The sequence below is a fragment of the Hyla sarda genome, chromosome 2 (assembly GCF_029499605.1).
Source record: "Hyla sarda isolate aHylSar1 chromosome 2, aHylSar1.hap1, whole genome shotgun sequence".
Taxonomy (NCBI): Eukaryota; Metazoa; Chordata; class Amphibia; order Anura; family Hylidae; genus Hyla; species Hyla sarda.
Window position 1 is genome coordinate 29,399,830 of NC_079190.1, and position 16,861 is coordinate 29,416,690.

Genomic DNA, 16,861 nt, shown 5'->3' on the forward strand with positions numbered 1-16,861 from the left:
TTCTGGCATTTGTGAACATACACTTTACATTTCCATCCTTTATGTTATTGGGGTTAATGGGATTCAAGGGTGTAAGTTTTATTTTCCTATGAAGCCTATTCCTATTAACTATTCTAACCCCTCCCTCCGCTCCACCCCCAGGTACATTTATAATTCCCACCTCTCTATCTACACTATCTTCCCCCTCTTTGCTGTAGGTTCCCTCCCCCCAAGTCCCTAGTTTAAACACTCCTCCACCCTTCTAGCCATCTTCTCCCCAAGCAAAGCTGCACCCTCCCCATTGAGGTGCAGCCCGTCCCTACGGTAAAGCCGGTAACCGACAGTGAAGTCAGCCCAGTTCTCCATGAACCCAAACCCTTCCTTCCTACACCAGCTTCTGAGCCACTTGTTTACCTCCCTGATCTCCCGCTGCCTCTCTGGTGTGGCTCGTGGTACTGGTAGTATTTCAGAAAATACTACCTTGGAGGTCCTTGCCTTAAGCTTGCGGCCTAAGTCCCTGAAATCATTTTTAAGGACACTCCATCTACCTCTTACTTTGTCATTGGTGCCAATATGTACCATGACTGCTGGGTCCTCTCCAGCCCCGCCCAGCAACCTGTCAACCCGATCCGCGATGTGCCGAACTCGTGCGCCAGGCAGACAACACACTGTTCGGCGATCCCGGTCTTTATGACAGATTGCCCTGTCTGTCCCCCTAATAATTGAGTCCCCCACCACTAGTACCTGTCTGGCCTGCCCTGTACTCCTCCCTCCCTCCTTACTGGAGCAGACACCCCCCTGGCGGTCAGAGGCGGTATCCTGCTGCAGTTCTGCTAGCTCTGTAATGGCATCCCCCTCATCTGCCAAGCGGGCAAACTTGTTGGGGTGTGCCAGTTCAGGACTAGCCGCCCTGACACTTTTTCCCCTACCCCTCTTTCTAACTGTAACCCAGCTAACTGCCTGACTGTCCTGCAACTCCGTCCCACTGTCCTCCCCCACCTCTATTCCCGAGAGTGCCTGCTCAGTGAGCACGAGACTCCTCTCCATGTTGTTAATGCTTCTCATTGTTGCCAGTCGCCCCTCTAGATGCAGGATCTGGGCTTCCAAACGGACAACTAGCACACATCTCGCACAACAATATGCACCCTCAAACTGTTGTTCAAGGATTGCATACATTGAACAGGATGTACATTGGACTGCATTTTCCAACATGGAGGCCATCTAGTTATGGGGATTTCACAAATGTATAGGAAAAAACAGACAGTCAAAATTACACTTAAGATTTTTTGTAGACCTTGTGGGTTCAGAAATTAACACTCACAGCGATCTCAACCTCCTGCTTTCAAACTCCTGTTTTTGTAACTCCTCTTTCACGCCCCCTCTTATACAGCAACACTCAGAAGAGCAAGCTCTCAATAAGAGTCCCAAGCTAGGATTTATACACCTGTGCCCAATCTACTCCTCTTCCCCCCAAAATATAAATGTGGGCTATAGGCAGTCGCACCCACTCCACAGATTCACTCCGCACAACAGATAATCACAGTTTTTGTAACTCCTCTTTCACGCCCCCTCTTACACAGCAACACTCAGAAGAGCAAGCTATATATTGGTATTATTTGCTATACTACTTTTATGTAACCAAAGTAGTGGCATTACTAGTACACTATATATTGGAATTATTTTCTATACTTCTTTTATGTAACCATTGTAGTGGCATTACTTGTACACTATATATTGGTATTATTTCCTATATTTCTTTATGTGACCATAGTAGTGGCATTACTTGTACACTATATATTGGTATTATTGCCTATACTTCTTTTATGTAAGCACAGTTTTTGAATTACCTGGGAACTATATGGTGGTATTGTTTCCTATACTTCTTTTATATAAGCATAGTAGAGGCATTACTTGTACACTCTATAGTGGTATTATTGCCTATACTTCTTTAAAGGGGTAGTCCAGTGGTGAAAAACTTATCCCCTATCCTAAGGATAGGGGATAAGTTTGAGATCGCGGGGGGTCCGACCGCTGGGGCCCCCTGCGATCTCTCTGTACGGGGCCCCTGCTCTCCGCCGAGATAGCGGGTGTCGACCCCCGCACGAGGCGGCGGCCGACACGCCCCCTCAATACATCTCAATGGCAGAGCCGGAGATTGCCGAAGGCAGCGCTTCGGCTCTGCCATAGAGTTGTATTGAGGGGGCGTGTTGGCCGCCGCCTCGTGCGGAGGTCGACACGCCCCCTTCCCGCGGGCTGTCAGGGCTCCGTACAGGAGATCGCAGGGGGCCCCAGCGGTCGGACCCCCTGCGATCTGCAACTTATCCCCTATCCTTAGGATAGGGGATAAGTTGCTCACCACTGAATCACCACTGGACTACTCCTTTAATGTAAGCACAGTTTTTGAATTACTTGGGAACTATATGGTGGTATTATTTATGTTCTATATTGAGGTTTTCATGTAGCAGTTAGAGATTCGTCCAGCACAATAAAGTAGCTTGCTCTTCGGTAAATGTTTATTGTAAGATTTAAAAAAAAAACTGGTTACACTACATCAGGAAAAGAGGTACATTACCATTTTATTTAGGCACTGTATGACCACATTATTTAGGCACTGTGTGACCACTTTATATAGGCACTGTATGACCACATTGTATGCACACTGTATCACCACATCCTACACAGAAACTGGATTGTCATAGCATCAAATATTATATGTCATTTTACTTAATCGTGCATCACAAATTTCATAAGTTACAGTGGTGATCAAAAGTTTGGGCACCCCAGATAAAAAAATGTATTAATGTGTGTCAGGATCCGGACTGGTATGCGGGGACAACACAGGTAGTGGATCCTCTGTGTTGGTGAGGTGATGGCGTGGGCCGTACCAGGGGAACGGAATCTAAGGGGTTACTGGTCTTCACCAGAGCCCACCGCAAGGTGGGATGGACTTGCTGCGGCAGGTAACCCCCAGGTCGTTTCACCCAATAGCGACTCAACCTCACTGACTGCTGAGTCAGGCGCGGTACACAAGGATTAGGCAAGAAGGAAGGTCAGACGTAGCAGAAGGTCAGGGCAGGCGGCAATGGTTCGTAGTCAATGGCAACGGTCAGGAAACACAGGCAATGGACACACGGGAACGCTTTCTCTGGCACAAGGAAACAAGATCCGGCCGGGACAGGAAGGGGAAGTGGGTTTTTATAGTGTAGGGAGTGCTTGGAACTAATTGGGCCAGGCACCAATTAATGGTGCACTGGCCCTTTAAATCTGAGAGACCCGGCACGCGCGCGCCCTAGAGAGCGGGGCTGCGAGCGCCGGGACTGAGCAGGAGGACGGGGCAGGTGAGAGACACGGGATGCGACCCACAGGCAGGCACGTCCTGCAGCGGGGATCGCATCCCCGCCGAGAAACACAGAGCAGCGCTCCTGGTCAGCGAGTCTGACCGGGGCACTGCAAGGAGGAGAAGAACGCCGCGAGCGCTCCGGGGGAGGAGCGGGACCCGAAGCGCTTGGCGTTACGATATGCATAAAGAAGCCAAGGAAAGATGGAAAAATCTCCAAAAGGCATCAGATTACAGATAGGACATTCTTATAATATGTCAACAAAAGTTTGATTTTATTTCCATCATTTACACTTTCAAAATAACAGAAAACAAAAAAATGGCGTCTGCAAAAGTTTGGGCACCCTGCAGAATTTATAGCATGCACTGCCCTCTTTGCAAAGCTGAGACCTGCCAGTGTCATGGATTGTTCTCAATCATCATCTGGGAAGACCAGGTGATGTCAATCTCAAAGCTTTTAAATGCCCAGACTCATCTGACCTTGCCCCAACAATCAGCACCATGGGTTCTTCTAAGCAGTTGTCTAGAAATCTGAAACTGAAAATAGTTGACGCTCACAAAGCTGGAGAAGGCTATAAGAAGATAGCAAAACATTTTCAGATGTCAATATCCTCTGTTCGGAATGTAATTAAGAAATGGCAGTCATCAGGAACAGTGGAAATTAAAGCAAGATCTGGAAGACCAAGAAAATATCAGACAGAACAGCTTGCAGGATTGTGAGAAAAACAATTCAAAACCCACGTTTGACTGCACAATCCCTCCAGAAAGATCTGGCAGACACTGGAGTTCTGGTACACCATTCCACTATAAAGAGATACTTGTACAAATATGGTCTTCATGGAAGAGTCATCAGAAGAAAACCTCTTCTACATCCTCACCACAAAAATCAGCGTTTGAACTTTGCAAATGAACATATAGACAAGCCTGATGCATTTCGGAAACAAGTTCTGTGGACCGATGAGGTTAAAATTGAACTTTTTGGCTGGAATGAGCAACAGAATTTAATGAAAAGAACCTCTGTCCAACTGTTAAGCATGAGGGTGGATCAATCATGCTTTGGGGTTGTATTGCAGCCAGTGGCACAGGGAACATCTCACGAGTAGAAGGAAAAATGGATTCAATAAAATTTCAGCAAAGTTTGGATGCTAACTTGATGCCATCTGTGAAAAAGCTGAAGTTAAAGAGAGGATGGCTTCTACAAATGGATAATGATCCTAAACACACCTCGAAATCCACGGGGGATTACATCAAGAGGCGTAAACGAAAGGTTTTGGCATGGCCTTCACAATCTCCTGACCTGAACATAATTGAAAATCTATGGATAGACCTTAAAAGAGACAGCCAGCCCAGAAATCTCAAAGAACTGGAAGACTTTTGTAAGGAAGAATGGGCAAAGATACCTCAAACAAGAACTGAAAGACTCTTGGGTGGCTACAAAAAGCGTTTACAAGCTGTGATACTTGCCAAAGGGGGCAGTACAAGATATTAACCCTTTCCCCGACCCATGACATACATGTACGTCATGGGTCGGCTCCCATTCTATAACACAGGGCCACGGCATGGCCCCGTGTCATAGCTGGTCGGACCCAGCACCTAGCAATGGATGGGACCCGTGGCTAATAGCGCGCGGCAATGATTGCGATGCCGTGCGCTATTAACCCTTTAGACGTGGCATTCAAAGTTTAACGCTGTGTCTAAAGTGAAAGTAAACTAATGGCGGTTAGCTCAGGGAGCTGTTCGGGATCGCCGTGGCGAAATCGCGGCATCCCGAACAGCTTACAGGACAGCCGGAGGGTCCCTACCTGCCTCCTCGCTGTCCGATCGCCGAATGACTGCTCAGTGCCTGAGATCCAGGCATGAAAAGTCAAGCGGCAGAATCATTGATCACTGGTTTCCTATGAGAAACCAATGATCAATGTAAAAGATCAGTGTGTGCAGTGTGCAGACACACAATGCAAAGACTAAGTGAACTTCTCTCCTGTTAATCTGCTTTCAGGTGTGATTTTCATATTGCCCACACCTGTTACTTTGCCCAGGTGAGTTTAAAGGAGCATCAAATGCTTGAAACAATCTTATTTTTTCACAATTTTGAAAGGGTGCCAATCATTTTGTCCAGACCATTTTTGGAGTTTGGTGACATTATGTCCAATTAGCTTTTTTTCTCCCTTTTTTTGGTTTAGTTCCAATACACACAAAGGGAATAAACATGTGTATAACAAAACATGTGTTACTGCAATCCTTTTCTGTGAGAAATACTTCCTTTTCTAGAAACATTTCAGGGGTGCCAACATTTGCGGCCATGACTGTAGGTACTTTATGGCCCCATTATTTAGACTCTGCACATTTCTTTTATAAAGGCTTTGTAATGGCATTACTTGGCAGCATATGGTGGTACGATTTATATACTGTATTGGGTTATGAACTGTGTATCAGTGAATGGCACTATTATTTACACACTATACATCTCTTTTCTGTTGGCATTGCAATGGCATTATTTCAGCATTATACGTGGTGTATGTGGGTACTGTTTACAGAATGTGTGTCACCTATATAGGCGCTGTATGACCCCCATTATTAAGATACTGCGCATTTCTTTTATAAAGGCTTTGTAATGGCATTACTTGGGCAACATATGGTGGTCATATTTATATACTGCATGGGGTTGTTGTTTATAAACTGTGTGTCCCTTTTATTTAAGCAGTGTATGGCCCTATTATTTAGGCACTATACATCTCTTTTATGGAGGCATTGTAATGGCATTATTAAGGCTTTATACGGTGCTGTAATTTATACATTTGGGCAGACATTCCCTTTAAGTCACTTTTCTTTCCAGCTGTCAGTGGCTGCCATGTGACAAAAATAGAAACGGTTGTCCCAATTCTGTGTGTGACTTCACATGCACAATTCTATTGGTCCCATTGATCACATGACTGATCACTTAGTCGCCAGGATATGGGTTGCTGCCGATTCTAACAGAGACAGACAACGCCATGTAACAGAGCACATTTCATATATACCCGGTGCTATGGAAATATGGATTGTTAAATATATAAATAATAAAGTTTCCCAGTGACATTTTCTGACCCTTGAGGGGAAGACAATAAAAAATACAGTAAACAAGTAAAAGTAAATAAAAATTAAATAAAAAAATATATACAACTTTATGGTTTTTCAGGACAAAATTAAGTTTTTATACTGGATGTATGCCAGAATACTAAATATTCATTTTATATGTATAAAAAGAACTTGTATGTTTACATCTCAGAAAGAGGCAGCAAACAAATTTTTTCTATAGATTGAAGAAATTTATATATATATATATTAGTTAGGAGTAGCCGTATTAGTCCAGTGATGCAAAAAGTTGGACACCATTTCACCCAAACAGGTCACTCCCTACAGGACCTCAAAATCAAGATCATGAAAGGAAACTTCAAGAACACCCAGGAAAGAAAGACATTTGAAGCCAAAATGACTCCAAGAACAGAGGACTTAATGTGGATTTAAGCTTCTTATCCCATTATCAAAATTTCCTATAATCTTTGCTAAACTGTCTCCCCTCTCCCTGCATTAACACCATCACACCCCTGCTCCCCCTCCCCTGTCTAAGTCTTATCTTCAGTCTATGGCTCTATAGTAATATTGTCTGTCCAGCGTAACCACTATCCTCACCTCTGCTCTCCAGCCCCCCCCTCATCCTTATCTGTATCTATCGTCCTATAGCTATACAATTTATGGCCCAACTTAATGTCCATTATCCACAGATGTTGTTTTAACCCCTGCATATTTTGTGAGATAGAACCTATGTTTTCTCCTTGTGAGCTCAGAAATGCTTATGACTTGATAAGGGGAGGAATCCCGAAAGCTTCTCTACAAAATCTTGTTAGTCCAATAAAAAAGGTATTACAAGATACTGCAACTACCGATGATTTTGCTTTTTATATATATATATACACACACATGTATATATATATATATATATATATATATATAATTTTTTTTATTTTTTTTATTTAATCTATAGAAAAAATGATATGCTGCCTCTTTCTGAGATGTACACATACAAGTTCTGTTTTCTTTTAATGAGATGACTAGTATTGTTTTTGGGTCCATGTCTATGTTTGTAAAGTTTTATAAAAAAAAAGGGTCACATTTTGTTAGTAGTAGTTGACTATTTTTTATTGAATATGAACTTAATTCATATTTATTAGTTGATAGCTTACAAAATATGAACACGTTGGCCCTCATTTACTACTGCAAACCCAACATGTTTTGTCCAGTTGTGCGCCAGATTCTGTTGCATTGTGCTAGAAATTCTATCTGCACCAGATCTTGCGCCAGAATGTGCGGCAGAATTGATAAAAACCCAGACGAACTCTCCATTTTGCTGAGAAAACCCGAAAAAGGGGTGTGGCTGCCCGGGAAGGGGCATGGTCTCTGAAAAGGGGCGTGTTCGCGATCTTTTCACAAAAACCCAACATATGTACTAAGGTTTCCACATAAAATGTGGTGGATTTGAACTGAGGAAAACCAGACAGATCAGAGCGTGTGTAAAAAAAAAGCAAAGTGTAGGGAAAGTGGAAAATGTAGAGAAACCTTAGTAAATACCGTGGAAAATAATTTGTAGGGAATTAAAACCCACAAAGAAACCTACACAACACTCTTAGTAAATAAGGGCCATAATTGCCTTGGGCATTGCCCTAATAGGCAGGACTGGAGCCTTTTGTTAGGCCCCCTGCTGCTCTGGTAACCCATCTGTACCTTGTAGTCGTGTAATGCTTTCCCTCTGCCAAACTGTCTTGATGCTATGGTCACAACCAGGGCCGGACTGGCCATCGGGGAAACCGGGCATTTGCTTGGTGGGCTGGCCCATCCAGTTGACCGTATGTCTTGGCACAATGTTTAACTTTTTTTTTTTTTTCGTCTCCGGCCGCCCTGCCCTGCTTCTCCGGCCACACTTTCCCCCTTACCTAGCCGCGCACATTGCTTCTCTAACAGCAGACCCAGGGGCTGACCCGCCAGGTGCGCACATATGCACTTCGGCTTATACCCCCTAAGATAGCCCTGCCAACAACTCCTGGTGCCATACCTCAGCATGAGGAAGAAGTGGAGGCACACCTTAGCAGATGGGAGTCGGCGCATCCTGCAGGTCAGGAGAGTGTGCGGAATGGCAGTAATGTGATTGAGAGGGGAAGAGGGGTTTGGATGTATGTATGATGTATGTATGATGTATTATATATGTATGATGTGTGTGTATGTATGATGTTTGTATTTATGTATTATGTATGTATAATGTGTGTGTATATATATATATATATATATATATATATATGTGTGTGTGTGTGTTATGTATGTATGATGTGTGTACATATATATATGTATTATGTATGTATCATTTGTGTATGTATGACATGTGTATACATGTATTATGCATCAGAATAAAGAAAAAAAGAAAGTTTCCTCCAGCTCTACCAAGGAAAACAGTGCTTGTAGCATTAAAACATCAAACATTTAATCAGTATGCATTAAAAAAAAGAAAAAGGTGACATCAATCATAAAAGAGAAGGGTAACTCCAGTGCATTTCAAGCTACATCTAGCCATGATTAAGAGCTACATGTAGCTCGAAACGTGTTGGCATTTCACTTCTCTTTTATGATTGATGTCCACCTTTTTATTTTTATTTTTAATGCATACAGATTAAATGTTTGTTTTAATACAACATGTACTGTTTTCCTTGGAAGAGCTGGAGGCAACTTTCTTTTTTCTTTTGTTCTGTTACAGGGGACACGGCCCACTCTGGTATAGGGGACCAGTCCGTGCTCTTCTGCCAGTGAATATACTCAAAACTACTACAACACCGAGCTAGCATCCAACCTGGTAGCTGAAATTACACTTATGTATAATGTTTGTATGTATGTGTTATGTATGATGTGTGTATGTATGTATGTTGTATGTATGCATGTTAGATGTGTGTGTATGTATAATAGATGTGTGTATGATAGATTTGTGTGTGTATGTATGATAGATGAGTGTATGATGTGTGTATATACAATAGATGTATGCATGTATGACTGATGTGTATACAATATGTGTGTACGTATGTATGATAGATGTGTATTTCATACACACATCTATCAAACTTACACACATCTATCATCATACATACACTGGTCATATACAAATCTATAATACTCAGGGGTCTGAGGAAAGGTGACAGAGGAGCCTAGAGAGGATTTAGTTAGAGGTGGGGGGGGGGGGTACAGAGAAGTCTGGCAGTCATTTGGGTTGGGGGTGGGGAGTGTAGCAGAGGAGCTGGGTATGTTCACATGGCGAAATGTCCATGTGGAATTCAGCAGGAGTATTCCGCACGGACATTACGCTGCAGCAGAGTCTCATTGCTCTCAATGGGATTCCGCTGCACTGTGCACACTGTGGAACATACTTGCCAGATGTTTCTGCTGTAGAAATTTCAATTCCGGCGTCTGCTAAAAGAATAGAAATGTCTATTATTTTGCAGATTTTGCTTGAAAATGCATTGCCATCTACGGGTGCATTTCTGAGCAGTCCCAGTGCCTGCCAGATTATTCAAATGTGCAGAATGTCCACGTGTTTTCTGTGCTGACATTCTGCACAAATTACACTATGTGAATATGGCCTCAGGAGTTGTAGGGGGGGGGCAGAGGGTTCTGGAGGAGGAGGATGGAGGAGTTTAGAGGAGTAGGGAAAAGAGGAGTCTGAAAGAGGTGGAGGAAAGGGTCTAGAGGAGAGGATCAAGGAAGACAAAGAGGTCTTGAGGAGGAGGATGGAAGAAGACAGAGGGGTCTGGAGAAGGAGGATGGAGGGGGACAGAGGAGTCTGCAGGAGGATGGAGGGGGACAGAGGAGTCTGTAGGAGAAGGAGGATGGAGGGGGACAGAGTGGTCTGGAGGAGGAGGATCAAGGAACACAGAGGGGTCTTGTGGAGGAGGATGGAGGGGGACAGAGGGGTCTGGAGGAAGAGGAGAATGGAGGAGGACAAGGGGTCTGGAGGAAGAGGATGGAGCAGGACAGAGGGGTCTGGAGTAGGATGGAGGAGGACAGATGGGTCTGGAGGAGGATGGAGGAGAACATAGGGGTCTGGAGGAGGAGAAAGATGGAGGAGGACAGATGGGTCTGGAGGAGGAGGAGGTTGGAGGAGGACAGAGGGGTCTGGAGGCGGATGGAGGAGGACAGAGGGGTGTGGAGGAGGATGGGGGAGGACAGAGGGGTGTGGAGGAGGATAGAGGAGGGCAGAGGGGTGTGGAGGAGGACAGAGGGGTGTGGAGGAGGACAGAGGAGGACAGAGGGGTCTGGAGGAGAAGGAAGATGGAGGAGGACTGAGGGGTCTGGAGGAGCTGGAAGAAAGAGGAGGACTGAGGGGTCTGGAGGAGGATGATCGAGGCAAGAGGGGTCTGGAGAAGGGAGATGAAGGAGGACAGTACAGGGATAGAATTCAGCCAAACTGAGAAGAAACAATGTGTGGCAGTATTATTATTAAGGGTACAATTTGTGGCAGTATTATTATTAAGGGTACAATGTGTGGCAGGAATATATTCAGGAGACACAGTGTCTGGCAGTGTTATAATGATTTATTTCTTAATACAGAGGATGAGGATCTGCTAACAGAGTGAGTAGCCAATGATGTCCAAGCGTCAGACTCTGCAGAGAACATATATCTGGAAGAAGACCTGGTGCCTGGACCAACAGAGAAGACGGCACTCAGGTCACTGGTATCATTGTGTATTCTGACTGTCCCATCAAAGCTGTAGTCACTTGTTAGTTCTGCAGTGATGATGGGTGACGCTGTACCCCAATCTGTGGCTATTCAGCTGTTGCAAAACTACAACTGTTAATACCCGAGGCTCTCCAGGCATGATGGGAATTCTAGCTTTGTAACAGCTGTAGAGTCACTTGAAATTAGGTGATCGGTGGGGGGTCCAAGCATTTGGACTCCCACAAAACAATGGGCTGCTTATTCTAAAATGCCCGGGCCTATTTTTGGTCCCAGTCCGACCCTGGTCACAACTGGCCATGGCATCTAATAAATTAAACAGCCAGGATGAAAGGTTTATCCGATCCCGGCCATCATAGTTGGAGGCCAGCTGTCTGTCACCACCGGGCCCCTGCTATTGATGGCATGGGCTTATTTTCTGTGCTTCTGTGTCTCCCTGACACAACTGTATGTGCGGAAGGCAAGGCAATCAATGATGTACATGCAAGGCTTAATGTAAGAAATAACAGCACCAAAAAGAGAAGTATCCAGTTAGGTGAAAACCAAAGGGAATTGTTGTTTCATTATTGTTAAGCGATCCATATTCCACATCGTATATGTCTCATTATACACGATCAATATCACTATGAGACCCTTCACTGCTCACCAGGTCCGAGTCACACATCCAACCCATCCTGATGTATCATAAATCTAACATTGGTTACTAAAAAGTGTGGTTATTATGTGTAGTTGTATGTATCTTACATGTATCTATCTATCTCATATCTATCTATCTATCTCTCTCTCATATCTATCTATCTATCTATCTCATATCTATCTATCTATCTATCTAATATTTATATATCTATCAATCTCATATGTATCTATCTATCTATCTATCTCATATCTATCTATCTATCTATCTCTCATATCTATCTATCTATCTCATATCTATCTATCTATCTAATATTTATCTATCTATCAATCTCATATCAATCTATCTCATATCTATCTAATATCTATCTATCCCCTATCTATCTCATATCTATCTATCTCATATCTATCTATCCCCTATCTATCTAATATCTATCTATCTATCTATATATCATTTAACGGACGATTTTCAAGATTTTTATGACAGACGTTTATAACGGAGGTATTTTTATAGTGTGAAAGCAGCTTAATAGTGACACAAGCAATAATGAGAACAAAAAAAGTTCTCATTCTGTTGTATACAGAAATGATGTATAAAAATAAATACTAATAACTAAATGAAGGCTGCGCCCAAAACTCGTCATGTCGGGTGAAGTCATCCCAGAGCTCCATTTTTCATTTATCGATATTGATTATCCTCGTAGATTGTACTTTATGCCGTTTGTAGGATTACATGGGACTGCGATGCAGCTAACGTTATTATGCATATACCATGTGACTTGGGCTTTTAGTATTTTCCCCTTTTTTCCCCTGTTGCATGACTCCTCTATTTTATTAACTTGTATGCACTTCTATGATGGCAATACTATATGAATATTTAACAGAAATCTCTATTACGGAGTCAGCAGAAAGAATAGACATGTCTGTTCTTTTTGCGGAGTCCGCACGAAAATGAATTGCCGTCTATGAGACGGCGCATTTCCAAGCGGTCCTAGCGCCGGTATATATTGCTCCATGCAGACATTCCACTATGTGAACATAGCCTAGAGGTGTCAAGGGGGAAGTCCAGATGATAGGAGGGGCAGAAAAAAGGAGGGGAAGCAGCTTAAGTAAGGCTTTAGGGCGACCACTAATGTATACCACTAATGTTTATGTTAAACACATAATAAAAACTATTTCAGGCTCCGATACTTTTAATACACTTAAACTTCTCTAACACTTGACATACATTTTATGCTGTACAAGCAGATAGGGAGAACCTGGTACTTCAAAGTAATATTATCTTTGATTGCTTCAATCCTGTTTTATTAGTTCGTTCAAAGCAACAATTGACCCTTGACCCTGCATGTTAGCTATGTTTGGAATCACAACTCTTTCTCAGTTATTTAAAGATAAATGTTCACCTCAAATCTAACCCAATGTCTTCTCTTGCAGGTAATGCCTTTGTAGTAAGCCTGGCCTTTGCAGACCTGGTGGTGGCCTTGTATCCCTACCCGTTAGTCCTGGTGGCCATATTTAAGAACGGTTGGGCTCTTGGAGAGATACATTGCAAAGTGAGTGGATTTGTCATGGGTCTGAGCGTCATCGGATCCATCTTCAACATCACCGGGATTGCCATTAACCGGTACTGCTACATCTGCCACAGCCTTGTCTACGACAAGGTCTTCAGTGCCTGGAATACAATGCTTTATGTATGTCTTATCTGGGTCTTCACCGCTCTGGCCACGGTTCCAAACTTTTTCATTGGGTCTTTGGAATATGACCCTCGGATTTATTCCTGTACTTTTGTCCAGACTGTAAGCTCCTCGTATACCATCACGGTGGTGGTCATCCATTTCATTGTCCCAATCACTGTGGTCACATTTTGCTATCTCCGAATATGGATTTTAGTCATTCAGGTAAGAAGGAAGGTCAAGTCAGAGACGAAGCCAAGGATGAAACCGAGTGACTTCAGGAACTTTCTTACAATGTTTGTCGTGTTTGTCCTTTTTGCTTTTTGTTGGGCTCCTCTGAACCTGATCGGCTTAGCCGTGGCTATTAACCCTATCGAGGTGGCGCCGAAAATTCCTGAGTGGTTGTTCGTCTTGAGTTACTTTATGGCTTACTTTAACAGTTGCCTTAATGCTGTGATTTATGGACTTCTAAACCAAAACTTTCGGAAAGAGTACAAAAGGATTGTGATGGCACTGTGGATGCCAAGACTCTTCTTTCAGGAAATCTCCAGAGGAGTGACTGAGTGCCCAAAAAGCAAACCTTCTCCTGCCCTGAATAACAATGAACAGATGAAAACTGATACCGTCTGACCCCACCATGAAGGCCAGACAACCAAGAGCCAATGAACATACAGTACCATACACATGCAAGCGTTCACTTGGTTTTACATTGACTTTATTTAGCTGCATATTTTTTTACATGAACCTCAAAAAGACTACTTTTTACTTCATAAAAATGTATAGCTTGGTTACACAAGATTATTGAATTATGCCTTTATTGTATGGAAAGAGTAAGGCATAAATTCTGTACATGGGTTCCCTATGGATCACTTTAGAAGGATTCATCTTTCATGACCTAAACCTTGAACTACAAGAAGTGGTCATAAAATTGTTAAAAGTATAAAGGGTGTTTATACTGCAACCTATTTTATTATTCCTTCTAGACTAGTCTTGGTGAAAAAGGTTATCCAGGCCTTCAGGATAGTCCATCAATATTAAAGGGGTGGTAGTTTGGCTCCCAGTACTCCGCCATCCAGGTGCTTGGTGAGACCCTTAAACTTTTCAGTGTTTAAATGTGCCCACCCTTGTCCTGCCATACTTCTCATAGTGCAGCATTGCCCCCATTTACTTGAATAGGTGAAAACTTCAGGACCATTATAGTATGGCAAATCAAGAATGAGCATATGTAAACAATGAAGAGGTTAAGGCATTCACCCTACAGCCCAGGCTCTGTCAAACAGCAGATTGCCATGGGTGTGGGTGTCAGACCTATGTTGAGCTAATACTGATGATGGATCCTGAGGATAGGCCATCGATATTAGATTGGTGAGGTCTAGCTCCCGATACTCCGCCATTCAGCTGCTCAGAGTGGGTCTGGAACTCTTCAATGTTTACATGTGCCCGCCCTTGTCTTGTCAAACTACTGGTATTGCAGCATTGCCCCATTCACTTGAATGGGTGGAAGCTTCAGGACCTTGATAGTACCATAAGTCAGGGATCAGCATGTGTAAACACTGAAGAGTTTAGAGCGTTCACCCTACAGCCTAGGCTTTGTCAAACAGCAGATTGGCAGGGGTGCGTGGTGTTGGACCTATGTTGATCTAATACTGATGATCGGTCCTGAGGATAAGGCATCAATTCTTGAAAGCCCAGATAACTCTTAAGAGTATCCTACAGTTTGTGTACACAGCTCTCTTGTAGAATACTAATTGGCTCTTCCCGATTGTTGAAGATTTGCTTGGGCCCCATTCATTTCAATGGCTTCAGTGTAGTCAGCTAGTGACTACGTTCGGGTCATTTCCCCAACGTATCTGAGCTGTGTCTCAGACAAAAAATTGCCAAAAGCCGTGTTTTCTCAGGCAAAGCCAATAGTTTTATACGTTTGTGAAATTACCCAAAAGTAGCCACTGGGGCGTATCTGCAGTAGTGTGAACAAGGTCTAAGACATGTAGAATATGTCATGGATTACACAACTTGAAAATCCACCCGAAGGCTATGTTCACACATCGTAATATCCACATGGAAAATCTCCGTGCAGGTGCCGGCAGAACATGTCAGCGCTAAGACTGCACAGGAATGCGCCGTCTCATAGACTGCTATGCATTCTGCGCGGAGTCTGCAGATATACTGGACAAATCCATTCTTTCTGTGGACATGGAAATCAGAATTTCCGTGCCAGAAACAGTGCACAGTCCCATTGTATTCAATCACATTGAATACAATGGGACTCTGCTTCTTCAGAATCTCTGGCGGAATTCCAATGTGGAATTCCACACAGAAATTGCGGATGTGTGAACATGGCCTAAGAGTCTCTATAAGAAGAAGTCTTAAAATGGGTCTGTGCTAGAGATGAGTGAACTTTTTATATAGCTGGTTTGCCGAGCTCTGGCGAAAAGTTCTGTCCAAACCTGTATTTCACCAATAGCCCAAAAATGTCTAGGAGCCCTAAAAGCCCTGTATAACACTGTTAGGCCAGTTATGAGAGGATCTCTGGTACAATATTTTCATTCTAATCTATTTACAAAGTTGCTTTCTTTTTTTAAATCTTTGATGCACTGAGCAATACTGAGTTGACTGCAAAAGTGTACATGGAAGGACATCTGAGCATCGACGGAGCAATACTCAGCAAAATATTTCAACACACAAAGGCCCCTTTCACACTGCCCCTTCAAAATACGGGCGTCAAACTCCCTTTTTTTTTTTTTGGGAGTTTGACGGTCATAATTTTGACGGGTCGTAACAGCCAATGACAGGTCCCAATGGACCCCATTATTGTGAATGGGGTCCATCGGGTGCCGTTATTTTTGGAAAGAATTGCCGGAGACGCTGCAAGCACTATTTTTTCTCCGGCAATTCTGGATCCTAAAATAACGGGCTTCACACTGCCGGAGACAACCAGCAGTGTGAATGTAGCCTTATATGGTGGCAGGAAGTGTCTCTGGGCCAAGAATTTCCCAATTCAAATGTTAAATTCAGATTTTCTCCTTTTTAAAGGGGTACTCTGCACCTAGACATCTTATCTCCTATCAAAAGAATTGGGGATAAGATGTCTGATTGCGGGGGTCTGGCAGCTGGGAACCCTCCATGATCTCTGTGCAGCACCTGGTATTCTAAACAGTATCTTTAGAATGCTGGGTTACCGCGGTGGTGGTCGTGACATCACAACACACCCCCTCCATTCATGTCTACGGGAGGGGGCGTGACGGGCGTCACGCCCCCTCCCATAGACATGAATGGAGGGGCGTGGTGTGACGTGAACCCAGTGTTCTAAAAACATACTGTTTAAAATGCCAGGTGCTGCACAAAGATGGCGGGGGTCCCAGCAGCGGGACCCCTGCAATTAGACATCTTATCCCCTATCTTTTGGATAGAGTACCCCTTTAAATACAGATGTAGCAGAGATGAATTTGTCACTTAATGTCCCTTTGTAATAACCACAACCAGTTTGTAATT

At 43.5% G+C, this 16,861-nt stretch overlaps 1 protein-coding gene across 2 annotated transcripts in view; it reads left to right on the plus strand.

Annotated features, from left to right (window-relative positions):
* The window catches only part of MTNR1B (melatonin receptor 1B), a 302,631-nt gene extending 286,095 nt beyond the window's left edge, over positions 1-16,536 (plus strand). For both annotated transcript variants that reach the window (XM_056561452.1, XM_056561454.1), the window contains one exon: positions 13,131-16,536. In XM_056561452.1, coding sequence (XP_056417427.1) covers positions 13,131-13,999 — 869 coding nt within the window. In that variant the 3' untranslated portion in view covers positions 14,000-16,536. The remainder of the gene's footprint in view (positions 1-13,130) is intronic.
* Positions 16,537-16,861: the final 325 nt, after the last annotated feature.